Genomic DNA, 16,919 nt, shown 5'->3' with positions numbered 1-16,919 from the left:
AGAGAATCCCAAGCAGACTCCATGCCCAGCGCAGAGCCTGATGTGGAGCTGACATTAAAAGAAACTCATCCTGGGGCACCTGGGTGGTTCAGTTGGTTAAGTGTCTGACTCTTGATTTCAGCTCAGGTCATGATCTCACGGTTTGTGGGTTCGAGCCCCGTGTCAGGCTTTGCACTGACATTGCGGAGCCTGCGTGGAATTCTGTCTCTTCCTCTTTCTCTGCCCCATCTGAAGATCACACACACACCCACACTGTCTCAAAATAAATGAAACAAAAAACAAAACAACAAAAAAAACAACCCAGACTGTCGTGTTAGCAGATACTGTCAATACCTTGCCTGTGTATACTTCCCCTAGTGGCATTAGTGCACAGGCCTGACTCACAACATCAGACCTTGGATTCCTCTGCCTGATAGTTTTATTGGGCCTCCAGAGTCAGCTTTACCTCTCAGCATGGCAGGCTGGAAGTGGTGGGAAACTAAGGCTTTTTCCTCCCTTACCACTCAGCCCTTAGCTAACCATTTATTGGATACTTCCCATTGCCCCTCTGCATTCCTGTTTCCTGGAACCTCCTCAAAATACACTACTTGTTTTGAATTCTTACCTCAAGGTAGGCTTCTCGAGCAACCCAAGATAGGACAAACTACTTGACCCTTCCTTTAACCACCACCCTGTTTCTCTTCTTATTCTCGAATAATTAAGCTATCATATTTATTCTTCAACCCTGCTCTTACCAGGTTCTGCTGTCACATGTTACTGGCCCCCTCTCTCTAGAATTGCACAAGGATTTACATGGTATAGCCAACAGCGATTTCAGAACTTGGCTTGCTTGAAATATCAACTGACGATAAATAATCTTTCCTTTAGCCTCCTCAATCCCGCTGATCTGTAACTCTTAAGGATTTAAACTTACACAGTTGTGGAGGTTGGTTTAGCAGTCTCTGAAAAGTTGTCTTTGCAACTGATGACTGATCTCACTGAACCCTGTCCTGATTCCCAACCCACAGAATATATGAGCATAATCACTATCGTATGCCTTTAAATTTTGGGATTTACTACACAGCCATAGTAAATGAAACATCTGTTTCTTTTGGGGTTACTTAAATGTGTGTGTGTGTGTGTGTGTGTGTGTGTGTGTGTGTGTGTGACTCTATAGAATACAATATGTACCTGAGGAGTCTAGCTCCTAGTTAAAAACCTATGTATGATTTTCCAGAACTGACCATAGGCAATTACAAAGGCTTTAGCTGGCAGGCATCATGGGAGAAAGCTCCCCTTCCAGCACCAGTTTTGGGGTACAGTCAGTGCATGGCAGCCTCTTGAAAAAGTTGGAGTCAAGGACTTAAGCCACTCAGCAGTTACTGGTCTCCATAGTCATTAGTCACTCAGGCCCATCATGTTCTTCTCGTATTTGCCTTCCCTGCCCATTGTAGATCTCTTTATATCAGGCCTGTTCAGGGTCCAAATTCTTGTCAAGGTGTGTCTGCTGAGGTCTCTATATGCAAGGAGGAGGGATACTTGAAGACATTTCTTTTCACTGTGATTCAGCGCCTAGCTCTTTTCTACTTCTAGCCCTTCCCCTCACTCTCTCCTGACCTCAGAACTGCTGGATCCTTTGGAGCTCCCTCAACAACCCACCCCCACTTCTGGCTGAGCCACCAACTTCAGACCATCGAGCCTCGTCTTGCCCAGGCATTTTCTCCCATCACAGTAAGTGATTAAAGGCTTCACTCTTGTTTTTGGCTTGTTGGTTTAATCAGCTACTCTGACACATAGCCACTCAGCTTTCTCTATCTCCCTGAGCTCAGCTGAGCTCCTAACAGTACCTTTAAGTAATTACAGTCAGCCTGCAAATAATCTTGTATTGCTCGAAAAATAGCAGGTAATATATAATAATCTTACAACAGTTTAATTCTATTTACCCCATTCCCACCTTTGTGTCATTATATTTTATTTCAGTGTATTCTATAAACCCCACAAGACATTGTTATTATTTTTATTTTATATAGTCTCTTACTTGCATTTAAATACACACACACACACACACATATATGTGTGTATACATATTAAAGATGTTTTTAAATGGGCTTCTATAATTACCATTTTTGTGGTCTTCATCCTTTCCCACAGATCTGGTTGTCCATCTGGTCCAATTTCCCTCCAACAACTCAGCATTTCTTATAATGTCGGTCTACCACAGACATAATGTCTCCCATTTCCCCACCTCCTGGAAATGTCTTTATTTTGCCTTCATTTTTGAAGTGTATTTTTGCTAGATAGAGAATTTTGGAGTTTTTATGTTTTCTTTTAAGCATTTAAAAAATTTATTGTCTTCTGGCTTCCATTGCTTGTGATGGGAAGTCAAACATGATTTATGTTGTTAATTCTCCTATATGTAAGGTTTCCATTTTTCTCTGGCTGCTTTTATTTTATTATTTATTATTATTATTTTTTTTTTAATTTTTTTTTCAACGTTTATTTATTTTTGGGACAGAGAGAGACAGAGCATGAACGGGGGAGGGGCAGAGAGAGAGGGAGACACAGAATCGGAAACAGGCTCCAGGCTCCGAGCCATCAGCCCAGAGCCTGACGCGGGGCTCGAACTCACGGACCGCGAGATCGTGACCTGGCTGAAGTCGGACGCTTAACCGACTGTGCCACCCAGGCGCCCCTATTTTTTTTTAACGTTTTATTTATTTTTGAGACAGGGAGAGACAGAGCATGAACAGGGGAGGGTCAGAGAGAGGGAGACACAGAATCTGAAACAGGCTCCAGGCTCTGAGCTGTCAGCACAGAGCCCGACACGGGGCTCTAACTCACGGACCGCAAGATCATGACCTGAGCCGAAGTTGGCCGCTTAACCAACTGAGCCACCCAGGCGCCCCTCTCTGGCTGCTTTTAATATTTGCTTTTTATATTTTATTATCATTAGTTTAACTAATGATAATAGGCAATGCTGCAGTTGTGGTGTTCTTAGTGTTTGTCCTCCTTCTGGTTTGCTGAGTTTCTTGTAATTGTGGCAAGATATTTTTCAACAATTTTGGGAAAATTTTAGTCAATATTTATTTTGTTAAAGTTTATTCATTTGAGAGTGCAGGGGTCAGGGAGGGAGGCAGGAGGGGCAGAGAGAGAGGGAGAGTGAGAATCCCAAGCAGGCTCTGCATGGTCAGAGCAGAGCCCGACCGCGGGGCTCTTGCCCACACAGTAACCATGAGATCATGGTCTGAGCCAAAATCAAGAGTCAGTTGCTCGAACCAGTCTCTTCTCATGGTCCTGGGGCAGCTCTTTCTGTCTCTCTGCCCATGGGTCCTGTCCATGTGCTTTAATAAAATCATCTTTTTGCACCAAAAAAAAAAAAAAAGAGTCGGATGCTCAACCAACTTAGCCACATAGGTGCCTCTCCATTACTATTTTTTAAAACATTTTTTCTGTGCCTTTCTCTCCCCTGTCTTTCTGAGGCACCAATTACACACATATTAGAATCTGATATTGTTCCACACGTCTCAAGTGCTCTGTTTTTCTTTTATACCCTTTTTTCTTTGTTGCAATTTAGTCTGGTCCTTTACTCTGCTGTTGTTTTCTAGTCTTCTATGAAGTCTATCTAGTAATTCTTCATTTTTATTCTTGTATTTTTTATTTCTAGCTTTTCCATTTGGTTCTTCTCTACAACTTTCATGCCCAGATGAAATTCTCAAATATTTTGTCTGCCTTTTCTACTTGATCCTTTAGCATTTTTATCACAGTTATTTTTTTTAACTAAGCTTTTATTTTGGGGTAATGGTAGATTTACCACATATGTAAGAAATAATACAGAGAGAACACATGTACCCTTTACCCAGCTTCCCCTAATGGTAAAATCTTGCAAAACTGTAGTACAGTGTCACAAGGATATTGACCTTGATACAATCAGGATACAGAATATTCTTATGAACACAAGGATCCTTCATGGTGTCCTTTTATAGACATCTCCTCCCAACCCAATCCTTGAACCTTGGCAACCACTACCACTAATCTGTTCTCCATTTCTCTAACTTTGTTGTTTCAAAGGGCACCTGGGTGGCTCAGTCGGTTGAGTGTCTGACTCTTGATTTTGGCTCAGGTCATGATCGCAGCGTTGTGGGATCGAGCCCTGCACCAGGCTCCATGCTGAGCGTGGAGTCTGCTTATGATTCTTTCTCTCTCTCCCTCTGCCCCTCTCCTCTACTTGCTCTCTCTCTAAAAACAAACAAATAAGCAAACAAATAAATAACTTTGTCATTTCAAGAATGTTATATAAATGGAATCATACAATATGTACTCATTTGGGAGTGGCATAATTCTCTTGTGATTCCTCCCAGTTATTGTATTTATCAGTAATTCGATTGTTTTCTTTTCCTGAATAGCATTCTATTGTAGTCGGTTCAAAGTTCCTGCGTGATAAATCCACTCTCATCTATTTCTGTGCCCTTTCCTACTGATTGTTTGCTCTCATCATGAGTATGGGTTGATTTTGTTGCTTCTGTTGCACCTTGTAATTTTTTTTTTTATTATACCCCAGATATTTCATATAAAAGAAAAGACTAGGGGCACCTGGGTGACTCAGTCGGTTGAGCGACCAACTTTGGCTCAGGTCATGACCTCACGGTTCGTGGGTTTGAGCCCTGCATTAGGCTCTGTGCTGACAGCTCAGAGCCTGGAGCCTGCTTCGGATTCTGTGTCTCCTTTTCTCTCTGCCCCTCCCCACTCACGCTCTGTCTTTCTCTCAAAAATAAATAAACATTAAAAAAAAGAAAAAAGAGTAGACTAAGTCATATTTACCTCAAGAAAAGAGCAAAGCCCTGTTCTGTCAGAATGGTAGAATTAGGGGCTGACGTGTAGTCCAGCTGGATCTGGGCTTTGTCTCAGCTTTATCTGATTCAGCGTACCCCTGGCTTCACATAGTTCGGGATATGAAATTAGGCTCTTCTCATCAGAAGAAACTGGTGCCTAACCGTTGCTGAACTTCTGGAGATATCTTTGGTTTTTGTGGCCAGGTTGCTAGCTTTTCTAACTGTAGGATATTTCCCTCTGATTTATAATTCTTCTGGAAGGAGGGTCACCAAGGACATTTCTTTGCTCTGCAGTCCCAGTCCTGGCTTTCTGAGCCTGGGGAAATCTCTCTATTTTGCTATTCTTCCCTATCTTTTGGAAGTTAGCTGCCTTGCTTCTTCCGAAGACCTGCAGACAGATTTGTCTTGGCTCGTGTCTCTGCTCCCATTCTTTGATGTATTGTCCTAGAGCACATGGCCAGGTCCTAAAGAGTTGGCACTTGGAGAAAGACTCTGGCTGGAGTTTCTCAGGATTCGAATCTATCAAACCAGCCCACACACATCCATTATACTTTCTCCTTATTTTTGATTTCTCCCTATTTTTTTGATGGGCATTTCTTTTTTGCTGCTTTGTCATAAAGAAAAGTCACTCTGTAGAAGAGAAAGTTTTCTCTCTCCTATGATGAGTTTGTTACTCACTAGAGTTTAATTTGTTTAGATTCCTGACAATCTAATGAGCTTTAAAAATTTTTTTTAAATTGATTTTGTTTTTATACAGATAATTTTAGGTTATTAGAATGGGAATAATGGTCATTTTTGTGGCTTTCTTCACACTAACCAAAGGAGAGAGGCATTCCCTAATTTTTAAGATGGAAGTTATAAAAAGCCCAGCAAATTTTTGGGTGTCTGAAGGGCTGGTCAGTGCCTGATTTTGCTTAGGACTGGGTAAATCCTAACTCTGAAGCCAGGAATATTTTTTCTTTAGGGAATAATACATATGTCAGCCTCCTTGCTCTTCCCAAAGATTTTATTTTCATACTTTTGAGAAGATTTGTCTGTTTTTTTAATACTCTGTTAGACATGAATTCTTAGATGCCAGGCATTCTGTCTGAAGGATGTGGGAAGGGGATTAGTAGTGAAGTCACCAGTTCCATATATATATAGATATTTAACAAGCCCCCCTTTTCAACTGCACATCTCACTCTTATCCTCCACTGCATCTAGTTTTCCAAGGGTTCTGGTGTCCGATTGCGGTATCTTCCTTGGATATGTTGATACCATTCATGCATATTTTGGCTGCTGCTTCCTCCACCCTGGTTCATAATGATTATAAAACTTATCTACTTGTTTTATATATTCTATAAATTCGTTGAAAGCTCTCAGGTATCTAATACTTGAAGATTATATCAGTATATTTGCTAAACAACTGGAGGGTTAGAGCTGAATCCCAAGCAGCCTGATTTCTGTTCTAGTTCACTTCTCATTAACCTTATCACTGTCTTATTTCATTATCCCATTTTTTTTTAATATATCCAGAGTTTACTCAAAGCATTACTTGAAGAATCTTCAAGGTGCCACATTGTAACAATGATTCAGCTGACAGCTACCCCTGCAAGCACGCTGACTGATGAGCCAGTGCACATCCGAGCTACAGGCCTGCGTCCCTCTCAGACAGTGATTTTTCAGGCAACACTGGAAGATGAAAAGGGGAACCTGTTTCATTCTCAAGCCTACTATAAGGCCAGTGAAGTTGGTGAGGTAGACCTGGATCATGCTCCCTTCACTTGGAGGTGACTATATAGGAGTCCACCCCATGGGTCTCTTCTGGTCCCTGAAACCTGAAAATTTTTTAACTAATTGATGAAAAGAGATGTGATGACTAGCCCCTTCCTGGTCCAGATAAAACTTTGTGATTCAAATTTACCATTAGCCCAGATTGCTGCCACTGATCCAAAAGTCAGCGTGACTTTGGAGAGGTGGTACAGAGCACCTGGTGTCACATGGATCCAAGTTCAAGAAGGCCACCTTCGGGGAGCCCTCTTTCTCCCTCCTGGTGAGTAGAATTAACCTGGTACTGTCATCCTCGTGTTTCCTCTTTTGAATGCCTCGTCCTTCTAGAGGTTTAACTTGGATATGGATAGTACATAGTGTAATCCTTGCCAGCCGTAGAATCAGGGTTAATTCTGGGTCAGAACAAGAATATGGTGATGCCCCACTCCAACTCAAGTTTGATCTCAACAATTCTGGAGCTTTTCTAAGGATATGACTACATGTAGTTTATGAAGTCCCTGCATTATGGGTTTCCCATAGCTTTGGATTTATGTGAAATCCTATATTGAAGCCTGACTATCTGAAGACCCCTATCCTGATATCATGGAACTGTATCCCAGCTTCTCTTGGGGGTTTTGTCCTGTCTGAGTTTCAGTTTAGGCATAGGTCATCACATGCAATAAGCTGAAGATATTATGGAGTGAAATACTGCAACAAATATAGAGGATGCAAAGAAACTTTATATTCTCTAGTTCCATAAATATTTCATATTTATACAGTATTCCACAAATCTGCAGAAAATACAACATGCTTTTTAATGGCATACAACTTACCAGAATACACATAGTTTCTCACAGTGATCTCCACATATCAGTAAGTGGTTCAAAACATCTACTGGTACATTTATCAGGGTTTATTGTGGGACTGAATGAAGCAAAGTTAGTTTTCCAGAAGTTGCTCATGGCAGGTCCAGGTTTCAGGAGTGTCTGAGGCCCCCTTCTGCGGACACATGATTTGATCTGGGACATAGCCATCGTATTGCCAGTATGTATGCCTCTCTCTCTGCTTTTAAAAACATAATCACAGAGTGCCTGGGTGCCCCAGTCAGTCAAGCATCCCACTTTGGCTCAGTGATCTCACAGTTCATGAATTTGAGTCCCCATTGAGCAGCGTGGAACCCCCTTCAGATCCTCTGTCTCCCTCTCTCTTTGCCCCTCCCCTGCTCTCTCTCTCTCTCTCTCTCTCTCTTTCTCTCAAAAATAAACATTAAAAAAATAAAAACATAATCACTTAGTAGAACTGAGATGGATTGAGGAAGCTTGAAGTGATAGAAGTGGTTTCCAACAGCATAGAGTTATAGACAATGTAGAAGGAATAAAAACTTCCCTTTCCAAAGTCATCATGACCCATTTAGTTGTTTGGACAAATTTCAATATGTTTACACCCAGTAATTAGCATATAGGCAAGATTATTGTGTGTGGGGATCAGTGAGTGACACAAACGTCTGTGCCTCTATTATTCCACTTCAATGAAAAATTTAATATTGGTGCAGGCCTCCCACGTTGGGATGATGTATTGGTTTAGAGGGTGCTATTTGTGAATCCTCTTGGACACCGCACGTGCTCGTGTCCTCCTTGTTCTATGGGGGCCAAAAGAGAATGAGTCAGGTCTCAAAGTGGTTCTCAACTATGACATTCTTCCAGGATAAGAGGCTCAGTACTCTTTTTTTATAATGATTTTAGGAGTAGAATTTAGTGATTCATCACTTGCATATAATACCCAGTGCTCATCCCAACAAGTGTCTTCCTTAGTGCCCCTTACCCATTTAGTCCATGCCCCCACCCAACACCCCTCCAGCGACCCTCAGTTTGTTCTCTGTATTTAAGAGTCTCTTATGGTTTGTCTCCCTCTCTGTTTTTATTTTGTCTTTCCTTCCCTTCCCCTATGTTTGTGTGTTTTATTTCTTAAATTCCGCATTTGGGTGAAATCATATGTCTTTTTCTGACTGATTTATTTCACGTAGCGTAATACACTCTAGTTCCATCCACATTGTTGCAAATGGCAAGATTTCATTCTTTTTTATCGCCAAGTAATATTCCATTGTATATGTATATCACATCTTCTTTATCCATTCATCATTCGAGGGACGTTTGGGCTTTTTCCATACTTCGGCTATTGTCGATAGTGCTGCTATAAACACTGGGTGCATGTGCCCCTTCGAATCAACATTTTTGTATCCTTTGGATAAATACCTAATAGTGCAGTTGCTGGGTTGAAGGTAGTTCTATTTTTAATTAACAAAAAAAATTTTTTAATGGTTATTTATTTTTGAGGGGTGGGGGGAAGGGCAGAGAGAGAAAGGGAGACACAGAATCCAAAGCAGGCTCCAGGCTCTGAGCTGTCAGCACAGAGCCCGACGCGGGGCTCAAACTCACGGACTGTGAGATCATGACCTGAGCCGAAGTTGGACACTTAAACAACTTGAGCCACCCAGGCGCCCTAACAAGTGGTATATTTTAAAGCCAAGATAGATTTAGTATCATTTTATTTCTTCTCTCAACATAAGGAAACACAGCAATGTTTTCTTTTGAAAATTCCCAATATTCCTTTAAATCAAGTCACTTGTTTCTTTTTTTAAAATATTTTTTATTTTTAAGTAGTCTCTACACCCACCATGGGGTTTGAACTCACAACCCCAAGATCAAGAGTCACACACTCTATCAACTGAGCCAGCCAGGCATCCCCAAGTCACTCTTTTCAAAGGTAGATGGGACCAGTCTTCCGTAGCTAAAATCACTTACACAAGAATAGAATGCCCCTAGTAGTGCATCATAAATTTTTTTTCAGTGTGTGAACCTTGCTTTATTTAGGAAACAAGTTGCCTACACAGAGAGTGAGTATAGAATGATACTCTGAGCACCTCTACTTTTTGCCATGTGTTAAGCTGCAGTGAATAAACAATGTTACTGCATGAAAGCCCTCATCATTTACATCTGCTTGGGTGTAATCAGACTAATGTAACAGAGCAGTGTTAAGTCAGGATTATAGCTAATAATCATTTCAATTCACTTTTTGGAGTCATATACTTTTGAAGCCTTTTTTTTTTTTTTTGAGTCATATATACTTTGAGAACCCAATTAAATCCATAGAGGCTTTCATTAGTAACATGCACATATAAACATATATTTTGCATGTAATCTCAGGACCTTCACTGGTGTCCTAAAGCCTAATTGTGTACCTCTTCATAGATTAAAAAGCCCTTGCCTAATTTCAATGGCTTTCTTTACTCAGTACTATAGAAATGAGCCACTATGAGTCCCCAGTAGTCCTTGGCTACAGAGATGAAGCATGTCAGTGAACAGGTTTCCCAATCAAGCTTCCTGATATTGTGTTCCATTAGTGTATTCAATCAGCTTTAATTCTGTCCCAGATAGGAGCCTGAAAATTTAGGGATTCCATTGAAAATTTATATGCCATTTCCACGATTTGTGATGCATTTCTTTGTGTTGTCGTATTTTTCTTCCTTTTTCCTTCCCTTCCCTTCATATCCAGTTCTGTTTTGTTTTGTTCTTTTTCAGGAGAGGGCCGTTTCCCAGGGGTAATTGACTTGTTTGCTGATATTGGTGGGCTGATTGAATACCGAGCCAGTCTCCTGGCCAGTCATGGCTTTGCTGCGTTGGCCTTGGCCTACTGTGACTATGAAGATCTGCCTTTACACCCAGAAAAAATAGAGTTAGAATATTTTGAAGAAGCTGTCAACTTTCTCCTGAGACATCCGAAGGTAATTTTTGCCTTTTCTTTCAGTTCCTGTTTTTAAATAACTATAACACTCTGTGACCCTTTAACTTCCAAGTATGATTCTATATACATACCCATATTATTCACATGATTTCTTTCACACCCAATGTCTTCTGCTCAGAAAGACAAAATGGGAAGTTAGCCTGTGTCCATGATGGAATCAAAATGCAATGGCTTTAGATTCAGACAGAAATGGGTTGCCTTTCTGGCTCCATCCCATCTGGTTGTGGGAATCTGGGCGAGCTACTAACATGCTCTAATTCTCAGTTTCTTCATCTATTAAATACTATGGCAGTGGTGCTATTTTGTAAGGCTCTTGTGAGAATTATCTAAGGGGATGATACAAGCAAAGTGCTCACTAGAGTCACTGGCAATACTACACCCTCAATAAATGTAATTATTATTATCACCACCTCTCTGATAATTATTTAATCACCAGACTTCACCAGAAAGATAGTCTGTCTTTCTTGAGGAGTGAGTCTGCATTTTTAGCTATTTGAGAGACCTTAAAAATAATACTATAGTTCTTTCTAGTCTATACCTTCTTTAAATTTTAAAATGTGATTTGCTGCTACTGTAGGGTTGCTGCATGTTAGCCCTTGCTAATTGCTAATATTTTTATCTTTTTTTAATGTTTATTTTTAAGAGAGAGACAGCGTACGAGGGGGAGGGGCAGAGAGAGAGGGAGACACAAAATTCAAAGCAAGCTCTAGGCTCCAAGCTGCCAGCACAAGAGCCCAACGTGGGGCTCAAACTCAGATCGTGAGATCATGACCTGAGCCGAAGTCAGCTGCTTAACTGACTGAGCCACCCAGGTGCCCCAGCTAATATTTTTTCTTAAAAAGAATTGATCTAAGTAAAATTAAGTCCCTGTACCACATCCTATTTCGTATCAGGATCACCAAAATATGATTAGAATTGTAGTAATTAGATGGGCAATGATCACTGACAATCTATTGATGCTTTGAATTTTTACTTTTTATTTTATCTTTAATTATTTTTAATGTTTATTTATTTTTGAGAGAGAGAGAGAGAGAGAGAGAGAGAGAGAGCATGAGCATGAGCATGAGCAGGGGAAGGGCAGAGAGAGGAGGAGACACAGAGCCTGAAGCAGGCTCCAGGCTCCGAGCTGTCAGCACAGAGCCCGACGTGGAGCTTGAACTCACAAACTGTTAGATCATGACCTGAGCTCAAGTTGGATACTTAACCAACTCAGCTACCCAGGTGCCCCGATGCATTGAATTTTTAAAAAACTATTTTTGATGCATATAATGGAGTTGTCCTTGAGCTATCAAATAGGCAATGTGACTGTGCTGAGTTTCTGCTTAACTTAGTTGAGAGATGAAGAGGCTGTGTGATTCGGTTTTCCACTTTCTTAGCCTGATTCCTCTTATACTTGCTGCATGACTTCTTTATCAGTAATCTTACCAATGTCACTTAGATAGTCAATGACTAAACGAGACCTGGAAACCAGATTTCTTTCCTAGGCTGTTGGTACTTGTACTAAACCTGCTTCATGCTCTCTTCTGTGGGAGGATAGACCACAGATCTTTCAATTCCTTGTAGGTCTTATTTCTCCATCTGTTGATTTTAAGCATCCTAAAATCCCTGATCCCAAATTTGGTGGCAGAAATTGTAACGAGAGTTAGTGTTCTGCCAAAAGGCTGCAGATAGCTGTGTCATTTTGTTATACCATGTTGTTCATGCATGTTATACTTCCTTTTACTTTGTCTTCCCTGGCCAGATCTTTTCTGGGTTCTCATCTTTCATTGCAGTGATGTGACTCTATATCTTTTATATTAAGACCTAGAACTTCAGAGCTTGAGAGCTCTTTTTAATTCAAAAGGAGATGATTCACGTCACCCCACTTAATATGCAGGGTAGGATCTTAGGTAGAATGTACTGGCCTTACAAGAGAGCCTGAAAACATACATAGAAAAGGGGACTAGGTTCAGATCCATCAGAACTTATCCCTTGGGACTGGATACATGCCCCTCAAAATAAGAAGAGAATGGCTCCTGTTAGTGAGCCTATACACAGCATAGAATACCATTCCTTCTTGTTTGTTCCCATTTTTTAAAATTAATTCATTTATCTTGAGAGAAAGAGAACAGGGTAGGGGCAGAGAGAGAGGGAAAGGGAGAGAATCCCAAGCAGGCTCTGCACTGTCAGCATGGAGCCTGATGTGTGGCTCAATACGGGGCTCGATCCCTCGAACCGTGAGATCATGACCTGAGCTGAAATCAAGAGTCAGTCACTTAACTGACTGAGCCACTTGGGTGCCCCAACTCAAATTTTTTAAATATAAAAACCCAATTCATAGCCTATTTCCTTTGAGAATCTTTCTCTGATCCTGTCTTTATTCCCTGATAATCTGGGTTGGCAGTCTTGCCTATGCATTCTTATATTGCAGAATTTGTAAGTTACTCTAATTGTCTGTTTTTGCCGTCCTGTCTCTCCACCTGGTAGTGAGTTCCTTGATGGTAAGAGATGATTTGTGCCGTTTTCCCCTCAGTGTCCCCCAGTGGTTAGTACAGGGTGGACGATCTAAAAATGCCTGCTTGGTGACAGGGAAGAGGAAGCTGAGCCAAGAGAAGGAGAAACCTTCTATGGAAACCACAGCAGATGTAGAATCCTCTGTTTGTGTTTCAATGCTCTGTTTTACCAATTTTACCTTTTTTCCTCAGTCTTTTCCTACAGAGTGCCTTTCCTATGACCTTTAGAGACCCCAGTATTGATACAACAAAGTTTACCAATCAGCTATACCTTGACTCATACTATTCACAATAGTTATGTGCCCTTTTCTTATTTTCCTGACTACATTGGTATTTCTTTAGGGCATTTTAAACTCAGCACCTAACACCATGCTGAATTCATAGTATTTAATTTGGAAAGCCTGACATATTCTTGAAGGAGTATTTCCTTTGAACATACATTACATATTTCAGAACTCTAGAACTGGGCATGTAGGTGGGATTAGTCCTTGCTTGATTCCGATTGGCCATTCAAGTTCTTTGGTTGTTTGAGATGGTAGGGTTTTGCTAAATGGTGGATAAAATCAATGTCTCATTTTCATTATTTTTAGGTCCTTGGCCCAGGCATTGGGATAGTTTCCATAAGCAAAGGAGCAGAGATTGGACTCTCCATGGCTATTCATCTAAAACAGGTCATAGCCACCGTGCTTATTAATGGACCCAACTTTGTATTTAGCACTCCACAGGTTTATCGTGGTCAAATAGTCAGCCCTTGTCCTTCTCTCCACAGTTCGTATCTATCAATGCCTTAGGGTTAGCACAGTTCCAGTATTGTTTTGAGGAAGCTAGAAGCAAAGCCAGTGAGACCTTTTTTCTCCCCATTGAAAAGGCCCAGGGACATTTCCTCTTCATTGTGGGAGAAGATGATAAGAGTATCAACAGCAAAGCGTATGCTGAGCAAGCCACAGAACAGTTGAGGAGAAATGGGAAGGACAATTGGACCCTGCTATCTTACCCCGGGGCAGGCCACATGTTAGAGCCTCCCTATTCCCCACTGTGCTGTGCCTCAAAGCTCTCCAAACTCCACCTGTTCATGCAGTGGGGAGGAGAGGTGACCCGGCATGCAGCTGCACAGGAGCATTCTTGGAAGGAGATCCAGAAGTTTCTCAGGAAGCATCTCATTCCAGTTGTGACCAGTCAACTCTGAGAAGAGAAAATGTTCCTGAGAAATAGAGAAGCAATATCAGACCTTCACTTGATTTTCATGGAACAATGTCTTTGACCTCTTATTGTGGGAGGTTATAATAAGAGAAAGCAAGAGGATGGCAATGGTCATGTCTTGACTTGGAAAGGGAAAAATGGTTCCCACTTAATCCAGCATCATACACAGAGGATTTTCTATTCCGAAAAATAAATTTAGGGCTCTACCTGCCCTAAAATTTTCCAGTTTATAATTATAATAGCAATTCTCTGGAGGAAGAAAGTTACCAAAATGAACTACAGAATCCCCTGGTTTATAAAACAGACATGTGTAGAATCAGGTGCTCATATTTGCTGATTTCTTAAAACTCAAATTCAATATGTTTAGATTTCTCATTGAAAATATGTTGGGGCGGCTGGGTGGCGCAGTCGGTTAAGCGTCCGACTTCAGCCAGGTCAAGATCTCGCGGTCCGTGAGTTCGAGCCCCGCGTCAGGCTCTGGGCTGGTGGCTCAGAGCCTGGAGCCTGTTTCCGATTCTGTGTCTCCCTCTCTCTCTGCCCCTCCCCCGTTCATGCTCTGTCTCTCTCTGTCCCAAAAATAAACATTGAAAAAAAAAATATGCTCATGGCTCATGGTTACATCATTATCACTGAAAAACTAGAGCATTATTTTAAGGCAATATGGAAGCTGATACGGAGGTAACATGATTGAGTCGGTCTACAATAAATTCAACAAATGCTAATAAAATGAAATAATTTTTGTGTCTAAACATACAGCATTTTAAGAAAGAAACAATCTGAGATTCACAGAATTGCATTTTAGGAAAGGAGCCATGAGGGTGTGGATTGTGTACCATAGGGGCTGGCAAACTGTTTCTATGAAGTACTAGATAGCAAATATTTTTGGCTTTGTGGGCCATACGTAAAGTCTCTGTCATTATTACTGGGTTCTTCCATTAAAGCACAAAGGCAGCACAGGCTGTAATGAATGACTGTGGCTCTGTTCCAATTAAATTTTCTTTATGGACACTGACATTTGCATTTCATATAATTTTAACATGTCACACAATAGTAATTTTCTTTTCATTTTTTTCCAAGTATCTACAACTGTAAAAGCCATTCTTAGCTTCTGGGCAGCAGAAAAACAGGCTGTAGGCTGGATTTGGCTCACAGGGCACAGTTTGATGACCCTGGGTTTAGAACAATCCAGATTACTTTGTCCAAGTACACATTCTCTAAGGGGCAAGTCACCATCCAAATATTCCTGAGCTACTGAATTGCAATGGATGAATGTGAAAGGTGATTAGTAGATAATCAAGTGAAGATAAACCAGCAAAAACATATTTGAATGATTTTGTAGGTGTGATGGGGGGAGCCAGTGAGGAATTAGAATAGAAGTCACATGGGGACACTTCATTGTATCTGCCTAAACTCTTTTTCTTTTATTTGATGTCTGATATTCCCTATGTTGGGCATAAAATTATTCCACTCAGTATGACTGAGGCTACTAGCCTCTCCTTTCTCATTCAGATAAGTTTTCACATCTCCCAGACCTAGTCAATTAGAATATATCACTCCTTTGGCTATAATAATCGTGTAATTGCAATGGCTAATATCTCCTGTGCTATATGCTATCTAACAACTATATATGTTAGATGTTATATGCATTAGTTGTATATGCCATACGCTATATAATAGTTATCATAGTGGGTTTAATGGGTATAATTGTTATAATTATTATTTTTATTTTTTGAGAGAGAGAGGGCACAGATGAGCGAGGGGCAGAGAGAGAGAGAGAGAGAGAAGTGGGGCTCACCCGAAGTGAGGCTTGAGCTCACCTTAAGCAGGACTAGACCTCACAAACTAAGATAATCACCTGAGCTGAAGTCAGATGTTTAATCGACTGAGCCACTCAGGTGCCCTATGGGTATAATTATTTTGTTTCCTGTTTTGGATTTTAAGAAGAATGACTATGTTTATGAGGTATGCTGTTAGTGTTTGGTCTGATATATATCCCTTGATTTCTAGCTTATGGGTTTTCTTTTTTTTTTTTAATATTTTATTTTTTAACTAATCTCTCCCCCCAACATGGGGCCCAAACTCACAACCCTGAGCTGAAGAGTCACATGCTCTCCCAACTGAACCAACTAAGTGTGCCCTGTATTTTATGGCTTTTCAAAACCAAGAAGGTTCTGTGTTTTTTTCCACATAGTTTTTCAGTATCACTACTACAAAGATTGGCATGAATGCAGATCAAATAACATTCTTGACCAGCTTCTCTAACCTTTTAGTAATGTAACTAGTCTGATCTCCAGGCACTGGCCTCTTATGTACATCGATGTACCTGTCCTTTTGGCATGGTCCAGGCCAGCTGGCCAACCCACTCTCACTCTCTGCATTTGCTCCACTTGGCTTTTATTGCCCTTGCAAATTCTCTGAGTGTAAGTCGTGTCTTCTGTCAGGTCCCTGGTAGATGCATATACCCCATATCCTATGCTAAAGGGTCAGCTTACACTACACCATGATGATCCCAGGGCCGATCTGCTGGCCATCAGCTCTTAGCTGGCTTCCATGCCCAGCACTGTGAGAATGTGGGAGCTTCTGAAACTCACAAATCAGAAGTGGAGAGACACTCGCAGGAAGGTTTTGCTCTTTCTTTGGCTCTTCATTCCTTATGAAGGCTCCCGTGGCACATAAAGACTTATATTAAATACCTTTGCATGCCTTTCTCCTCTGAATCTGTCTTAAGTCAGTTATGTTCTCAGGCCTGGTCAATATACCCTAAGAGGGTGTGCATAATGAGAGGGGAAGAGAGATTGATTGATTTTAAGAAAGTGGCTCCTGTGATTGTGGGAACTCAAATCTGCAGGGTAGGCCAGCAGGCTTGGAC

General features: G+C 41.0%; 1 protein-coding gene across 1 annotated transcript; it reads left to right on the top strand.

Moving 5' to 3' along the window:
• The first annotated feature begins 256 nt into the window (after positions 1–256).
• Positions 257–14,450, top strand: LOC115499893 (bile acid-CoA:amino acid N-acyltransferase-like). The gene is given in 7 exon segments (XM_030294137.1): positions 257–1,710; positions 6,324–6,563; positions 6,565–6,640; positions 6,643–6,840; positions 10,136–10,338; positions 13,441–13,591; positions 13,594–14,450. Coding segments are annotated over 6 exon segments (1,260 nt in total). The 5' UTR covers positions 257–1,710; positions 6,324–6,374; the 3' UTR covers positions 14,037–14,450.
• The last annotated feature ends 2,469 nt before the right edge of the window (positions 14,451–16,919 follow it).

The sequence above is a fragment of the Lynx canadensis genome, chromosome D4 (genome assembly GCF_007474595.2).
Source record: "Lynx canadensis isolate LIC74 chromosome D4, mLynCan4.pri.v2, whole genome shotgun sequence".
In the NCBI taxonomy this organism is placed as follows: domain Eukaryota; kingdom Metazoa; phylum Chordata; class Mammalia; order Carnivora; family Felidae; genus Lynx; species Lynx canadensis.
Note: the sequence above shows the minus strand (reverse complement) of the source record. Positions and strands in the feature narration are given on the sequence as shown.